The sequence below is a fragment of the Bidens hawaiensis genome, unplaced genomic scaffold (assembly GCF_021521415.1).
Source record: "Bidens hawaiensis isolate Kalapana, Puna unplaced genomic scaffold, B.hawaiensis_p1.1 tig00067836_1, whole genome shotgun sequence".
In the NCBI taxonomy this organism is placed as follows: Eukaryota; Viridiplantae; Streptophyta; class Magnoliopsida; order Asterales; family Asteraceae; genus Bidens; species Bidens hawaiensis.
Genome location: NW_027502029.1, coordinates 34,797 through 43,049, shown reverse-complemented (window position 1 = coordinate 43,049; position 8,253 = coordinate 34,797). Strand labels below are relative to the sequence as shown.

The 8,253-nt window shown below is 35.6% G+C and overlaps 2 protein-coding genes across 2 annotated transcripts; one reads left to right on the top strand and one right to left on the bottom strand.

Moving 5' to 3' along the window:
• Positions 1 to 293: 293 nt before the first annotated feature.
• Positions 294 to 3,130, bottom strand: LOC143605068 (protein CURVATURE THYLAKOID 1A, chloroplastic-like). Its single transcript, XM_077081324.1, has 5 exons — positions 2,905 to 3,130; positions 1,325 to 1,422; positions 1,130 to 1,237; positions 968 to 1,039; positions 294 to 521 (listed from the first exon to the last, which is right to left on the bottom strand). The coding sequence occupies exons 1-5, from the start codon at positions 3,062 to 3,064 to the stop codon at positions 456 to 458; spliced, it is 504 nt and encodes a 167-aa protein (XP_076937439.1). The 5' UTR covers positions 3,065 to 3,130; the 3' UTR covers positions 294 to 455.
• Positions 3,131 to 4,654: 1,524 nt separating this feature from the next.
• LOC143605069 (uncharacterized) lies at positions 4,655 to 6,151 on the top strand. The gene is made up of 2 exons (XM_077081325.1): positions 4,655 to 4,890; positions 5,945 to 6,151. The coding sequence occupies exons 1-2, from the start codon at positions 4,694 to 4,696 to the stop codon at positions 6,048 to 6,050; spliced, it is 303 nt and encodes a 100-aa protein (XP_076937440.1). The 5' UTR covers positions 4,655 to 4,693; the 3' UTR covers positions 6,051 to 6,151.
• Positions 6,152 to 8,253: the final 2,102 nt, after the last annotated feature.

Genomic DNA, 8,253 nt, shown 5'->3' with positions numbered 1-8,253 from the left:
GGATGTTCTTGTATATGTACCAATTGTTTTATTCTTATTAAAAGACATAAAGTCCCATTATTTGGTCGATTAATTGATGCATAATAGAAACACATACGTAAAATCAAAGCTAACCATGGGGTTCTAAATATTAAAAATACAAACCATTGGCTATTTGTTGAAGCATAAGGGGGCGTTAAGACGTTTTAATACAATTAAAGCATCGAAATTATCTGGATTAAAACATCAAAATTAACCACAAATAATAAGAGAAAATGAACCTAGCAACAACTTATTACTTATTTGATAACCAATTCATAAACATCATCATCAAGATGTTAATTTATTTCCAATAAAAATTAGCAAATTTACAGCAGGAAACAGAAAGAGGAAATACATATGACAACACGTATTAAAATACTTCATAGTACAGGATCTGATACATATAAACAAAGAAACCTGTAACGAATTACCGTCTATTCCGACCCGATAACCTTCTTCTTCAATGCTTCAATATCATCGGCTAGCTCCTTTCTAGTTGACTGCACAAAAAACCCGGTTTTGGTACGATCATGCACAAAGCAAACATTAAAAAGAAAAAAAAACTAACGTCGAGTAAATTTCACTTTTAGTCCCTATGGTTTGCCCCAAACTTTCGGTTACATCATTTTTGTTTTATATATTTATTTTTTTTGTTGTCACTTGAATCCAACTGACTAATTTCATTTTTTTCTGTTAACTTGAGGGGTATTATAGTCTTTTTAACTAAGATTTAAGTTATTAATGTGTGGGATAATTTCTTAATACATATAGTTAATAAAAAAATGTTAACTTTATTTAACTTACAAGAAATGCAACTATTTCTTAATACATATAGTTATTAATGTGTGGTATAATTTTTTAATACATATAGTTAATAAAAAATGCTAACTTTATTTAATTTACAAGGAATGCAACTATTTAACCAATTTTAAACATAATGGCTAACCTTAAAGAGAAGATATCGATAGATGAACCATCCAGTGTATCCAAGTCCTACAAGTTCCAAGAATTTGGGGATCTGCATGATGGAGAAACATTTAGATTCATAAAAAGTAAAAAACATATCTTCAGAAAATGAAATTATATATTTTGATGTGGTTTCATTTACCACTGGAACTCCATTGATTGCGTCAACAATTGTCGAAGATAACCAGATACCAAGAACAGCTCCTCCACCATAAATAACAACCGTGGGTTTGTTTTCAATCGCATCCCACTATTAAACGATTAAATAATATAATTGGGTGTAATATTAGCTTAAAATTTCATAATATGCTGATATAAAGGACAAACAAGTGCTCACTTTTTCCTTCAAGCCCGAGAATACTTCCCCGATTTCTGAAGTTTCAGATGTATCATCTGAAGATGCCTTGATGCAATATGATACCGACCTTCGGGATCCTGTTTCATAGAGGTCTTATGAATTGATTACAAGTCATCATGGTGTCCTATAAACCATATTTAACAGTTTGATGACTAGAATTTAGCATACGCTGGACAATTTTTGTATCTCACCAACAAATGTTTTGATATTTACAGATATTATAGCTGAATATTGATACTACAGATGTTACATATGGCCCTGCAATATGGGATGATGACCATAATGATCCTATTTTAGTTTATTTAGGTCATTAACCAAAATTCAGATATGAGATATACATAATTGAGTTCCCCTATGCGCAGTGGCGAAGCTTGGACGAGTTCGTCTCGCGCGGGGGGGGGGGGGGGCTCAAATTTTAAGTCGAAAGCGGGTAAATTTACACTATGTAACAAAAATTTTCGGATGAAAACAGGTAAATTTACACCGCTGCGCAAAAAAACAGGGGGGGGGGGCTCACTAACCTTCGCCCCTGCCTATGCGGCTATATAATACGAAAAGTTATAAGAATACAGATATAGCTCCTTTCCAGATCAGATCTTTGGAACACTCCTGATTAAAATCCTAGGGCTAAATTTGGAAAAAAAATTCTTAAAATCTGAAATCTAGTAGAAAATTTACATACAAATTCAAAAAGGTAGCAATTTCAAGGTACCAAAATCATATGAATTTATACTCTAAACTCTAAAATTCTAATCTACATTAATCACAAAAGTCCTGAGTAAAGTCTAATAATCATTATGATCATATATTCTCCACTTCTAGATTCATTATCTATTTTGTAGCTACATGTAGGGGTGTAAACAAGCCAAGCTGCTCGTGAGCTACTCGTGATCAGCTCGTTAAAAACTCAAATCAAGCTTAAATGAGCTTGAGCCCGGGCTTGAAATTTTATAAAATGCTCGTTTAGGCTTGCGAGCTCACTCAAGCCGGCTCGCGAGCCTAAACGAGCATTTTATTTTGTTTAGTATATTTAAATTATAATTATTGTTATATATAAACATATGATAAAAATAATTAAATCATATATACTATATTATATATAAAAATTCTAATTCTAATTATATATTTACATATTTATATAAAAAAATAAACTAATTAAAGAATAGCAAACGAGCTGAGCTCGACAGAGTAAACTACTCACGAGCCGTGCTCGAGCTTTAGAAATACATCTCTAAACGAGCCGATCTCAAGCCTCAGCCCGAGCCCTCTTAAATAAAAACGAACCGAGCTTGATCCGAATTGAGCTCGGGGTCGGCTTGTTTACACCGCTAAATTGTCTACATGTATGAATTATGATGTGTTCTTGAGGTAAACAACAGATAGGGGAGTAATAATTTATACCGAACAATTTCAGGCATTAACAAAATTAGGTCAACAACAAAACATCAATTCAAGTAAACTTGGGTAATTGAAACGCGCAACAATTACTCATGATCCTAAATATAACGCCTGAGATCGTAAATCATAAAGAGGTAAAACAATTTTTTTTTAAATTTTACCTGAAATTTTGAGCTTAGAGGTGGCTGTAAATAGAGAGGTAGTTGAACGAGGTGGAAGTGGAAGGTTAGGTAAAGACGAACGGCGATGAAACGACGCCGTTGATGATGATCGAGGTGCAATGATAGGTTGAGCCATTGAAGAAGAAGAAGAAGCTGCCATATGTGTGTGATCGGAGTGGAGTTGACCTTGTGGTTATGGTTATGGTTATGGAGGATCAGTTAGGTTGAAGAAGAAGAAACTCACGCAACAAGGAGTCAATAAGTTACGCATTTTGGTCACTAATTATTCACACGTTTTTTTTTCAACTTTTTTTTATTTTTTTTTCAATAAATATGTGAGTTTTATCTTCTTATCCTTCGATGAGGGACCCGATGTGTCGGGTTATTTAGCTTAGGATACCCTACACATATTTACAAAATAGAGTGTTTTCATGATCAAGACGTCGTCTTGTTTATAGAATGCATGATAACAACTTTACTGTCGTTACAAGGTTTAAGTTACGTGGCAGTTGCACTACGTTTTATCTTTTTATTGAAATAATTTAATTTGGTTTAGAATTATAACTAAAATATAAATGAAAACTGAAAATTTGTTTAATAGTTTTGAATGGAATGGAAATAAAATCTCGTTTTATTTATTAAGCAAAATCTAACCATTTTATTGGGAAGGAGATGAAATCAAGAAAGAGCGACTACCACAATCTATCTCTTATAACAACATTCACGTTGATAACCCCCCTCCCCCCCCCCCCCCCACAATTGCTTTGTTACCACCGATAACTGCAGATGAAGCGAAGAACATCGTTAATCTATTTAGCTAATTGAAACAATTGAGAAGCAGGAAGACTTTGACGATTCATATGATAATAGTGAAAAACTTCTTTCCTAATCGACCTTCCGCTTCCGTTATTTGACCCCTCTCTGTAACCCCCCCCCCCCCCTGGAATGAAGTGAGTAATTAGTACAAATCATGGGCATTCACATTTCGGCCAAAGGAAAGTGTACATGATTCTCTCTCAGACTTCCCCGTCTCTATTCTTTCGTTCTTAACTCTTTTCCCTACACGTCTTGACATTGGAAACCTCAAACATTTGCTATTAAAAAGTTGTGCAGTAAATGACCCTTATCGTCACGAGGAATCTAAATTTATTAGTCATGAGCTACTTAAAATCAGCTCATTATATGACTGAATCAAGTTAAGGTTACTTAACCATAACTCCTTAAGCGTGACTCGAGCCGAACACCCCCTTAATACATAACCTTGATCATGTATCGAACTTTCGCTAATTATTTTGAACCCGTACCCATCCAAACCAATCCCTTATCTTTAACCCCTAACCCACACTTAGGGGGTGTTTGGGATTCCTTATTTTACGTCCTTATAATTTTTCATTAAGTTAATAAGTTACAACATTGTAACTTATGAAACTTTTCCTCTCATAATATAAGCAATTCCAAACACGTTGTTACTTTTCAAAAAGTTAATAAGTTATAAGTTGGTGAAAATAAGCAATCCCAGACAGCCCCTTGTACAACAACGACGTCGTATCTGCACCACCGTTATCTGCAAATCTCCATTGAAGAACAAAATCCTTAAAACTTCAAACTCCTTAAAAATGGAAACCTTAACTGCTTCCTCAGTCTTCTCAACCACTTACACTCGATTCAACGCACCAAAATTCACCAATTCATTCTCCCCGTTTCTACTTATTATTCAACATTTAGAACGTTAAGAACAAGCAGAAGAAGAACACTAGTTTTATCAAAATCGGCATCGGAAGACACCGGAATGACGGCGGTGGAAGACGAGTGGCTGAAGAATTTGCCGGATAAGAAGCCGGTGTACTCGCACAGCTTGCCGTGCATTGAGGCGTGGTTGAAGCAATTAGGGTTTGTTCAGAGAAGTGATGATAGAGCGGTGTGGGTTATTGAGAAAGCTGATTGGCATGCCAAGCTTTCTCTTGATTTAACGGATCTTTATATCAGGTTTGCTTTCTTAATTTAATTATACAGTTTTATGAGTGGTTAATTGCAGATTGATTGCATTGGTTTGATGATTATGATGTTTTTCTGCAAATTATTAGGGGTTTAATGAACCGAACCCGAATCGGTTTAAATAGAAAACCAAACCCTGAGCCCTACTCGGTTTAGACCGAAAACTGAATGCAACTCGGTTCTGATCAAAAACCTAATTCTTAATTCGGTTTCAATCAAAACCCAAATATGTAATTCGGTTTGGTTTTAGACAATTTTGGTTTCGGTTTAATCAGTTTTAAACCAAATAATGGGTTTTATTGTACTGCTAGTTGATCTTTAGCACCTGTAACTGAATTCATCTGAGTATTACAGGGCTTAATTTAGCTCTGTTCAATCAATGTAAGCAGTGTTGTTGAAGTCGCTAGTCGAGCGGTTGGGTGGAGACTAGCGATTAATCGGCTCAGACTTTAATGTGTAACTTCCAGTTTTATACACACACACATCTTTATATGTAATTTTCAGTTTTATATATACACATATACCTTTTGGCTGGAAATTGGTCAGAACCTTATTGGAAACAACTGAATTTGACCGGAATCTCATCGGAAACTGATTTTGGCCAGAAAGTCGCCAGAAAACGCCGACTAAGTTCGATTGATCGCGATTTTGGCCGGATTTGACTATTAACCGATTAATTGGTCGACTAGGTAATCAGTGAGGTGGGGACCAGCGATTAATCGGGGATTAATCGGCGCCTAATCGGGATTTTTGCAGCCCTGAATGTAAGGACTAAGGAGTGATATCGGTACATATTCATCATTTATTTGAGGTTCATGATGCTTATATGATCAAATATATGGGACTCTATGATGAGGAACCCATATGGACTAAATGCACTAATCGCGTGTTTTGGGGCTTAGAACGTGTAATATCGATTATGCATATGAATGACGCTATGAAAATCTTGCAAATGAATGTCAATGTAGAACAACTTGTTTGTGGTATGGTATGGTTTTGTGAACTTGAAGTTGTAATCTTGATAGTAAACGAGTTTGAAATGTAGGTACTTAAAGAGTGGGCCGGGAAATCTTGATAAAGATGTAGAGAGGAGATTTAGCTACGCGCTAGGTAGAGAAGATATTGAGAATGCTATACTTGGCGGGCCTTGAGTTCGCCCGCGGTTGAAGTTTAAGAACTCATTGTATAAGTTATGATATTATTTGTTGTTTGTATATTTGAGATGGACTGAATACTTATTTGCATGCATCTTTATGGTTATTGAATTCATTAGCCCTCACACGCGATTTAGCATCTTTTTCAAATTCGGCTACATACAATCTCTGTATGTCGAATTTGATTTACACGACATTAACAGAAGGATCTTCGTTAGTGGCAACAAATCGTCGAGGATCTTGTCGGCCAACTCATTTAAAAGCAGGCAACTTTAGCAACCAAAATGATTATATGGAACTCTAGGAAAAGATAACATCCAAAAACAACTTATATACTAAATATTCACAAGCCATGAGTTCTATCCACCATAATATTAGCAAAACAAACAACCAAACTAAGTGTGTTCTAAATCGCATATCTTAGCAAGCAGGAACTTATCGTCGTGGCGGGAAATAGGGATCTTCTTTGTTCTGGTAAATCTCAAATAACTGTGTCGAGTAATGTAACGCAAGTTCCCTGCATCGATCGCTCGCCCTGAGTAATATTCGTTCAGTTCTTCCACTGTTCTGTTTATATCGCCGTTAGAATCTCCATCCATGAGAAATTCAGCCAGCTTACTACCCCTGCACGATCGTGCATGAATACATTATAACTACATTTTGTTTACGTTTGTTTATGTTCGTGTATATACTCATTTAAATCTTTTAGGTCCATTGCACTTTAGTCTAATTTTAGGAAATAATCACCCATTACAACTTAGTTTTCTACTACTACTACTACTTTTACTATTATTATTATTATTATTATTATTATTATTATTATTATTATTATTATTATTATTATTTTGGCTCAATAGCAATGCTTACTTCTACTTGGTGTTAGTTCAATTATGTCCTTGTTTAGCTATGTTCACTCGTTACGTTCATGAACCATTCATTTATAATGTAAGCGTACGAACAACTAAAAAAAAAAAACTCACCCGGGGGCATGAGGTTGGCTAAACCCTCGGTTGTTTCGGTGTCGTGTTTCTGTGGATGCTTTCTCATCATCTGTTTGTCACCTATAAAGAGCACAACCGCACTCATACACAAGTCGGGATCTTTACCAAAATCCGACCGCATATGCGTTTCATTCTCCCACTTTGGATTCAGAATCTTTTTCCTACTAATCTTCTCCAAAATTACTCTATACACACTAAACACATCTTCAGAATTATCATTGTTATCACCACTTTCATAATCACAAACAAAAACACTTTCGGAACTGTCGACAATAAACCCGCCCAAACTTTCACCTTCATTCTCACACTCATCTATAACAGCATTATCTCCCTCGTACTCGTTAGTTACGTCTTCTTCAACTTCATCAGAATCTGTCAAGACCCGAGAGGCGTGTTGTGTTTTGAGCGTGCAAATTGGTGCATTGTCATCATAACTGCTCTCATCGTCGCTAATAATAATATTGCCAGCTCGTTTTCGTTTACCAGCTCTGGTGTTCGACGAATGAACTCTATCGGCCATATGTTCTTCATCCGAATCTAACATAGCCTGAGAAGTATGTCGTGTTTTGAGTGTGCAGATTGGTGAATTGTCATCATAACTGCCCTCGTCATCGCTAATAATAATATTGGCAGCTAGTTTTCTTTTAGCACTTCTAGTGCTAGATGAATGAACTCGAAACTCGTCCATGTGTTCATCGGTATAGTTTGCATCCTCCTCACTAGTTCGCGTTCTTATTCGGGCATCCCTAAATCCATCATCAATAAAACATCTCTTACCTTCACATGTAGGCATGTTAACGAACTAAATGTCCAGTGAACCGTGAACCATTCGGAGGAAAGTTTGTTTATTTAGTAAATGAACAAACACGAACAACTTTTTTTTTGTTCATTTATGTTCGTGAACATAGATTGATATTTATTATTACGATATTGTTTTTGTTCAGTCATGTGGATAATCATTGAAATCTTTTAGGTCCATTACACTTCAGTTTAATTTTTAGAAAAAAATATCACCCATCACAACTGAGTCTAATATTATTAATATTTTAGGCTCAAGAAATTGATATTAGTGTTTACCTTTAATTGGTGTTCGCTCGGTTACGTGCATTGCGCTCATGAACTGTTCGTTTATACAGTTAGCGAACGAACGTAAACGAGCACGTTCATGTTCGATAGTTTGTTCAGTTAAAGTTGACCGA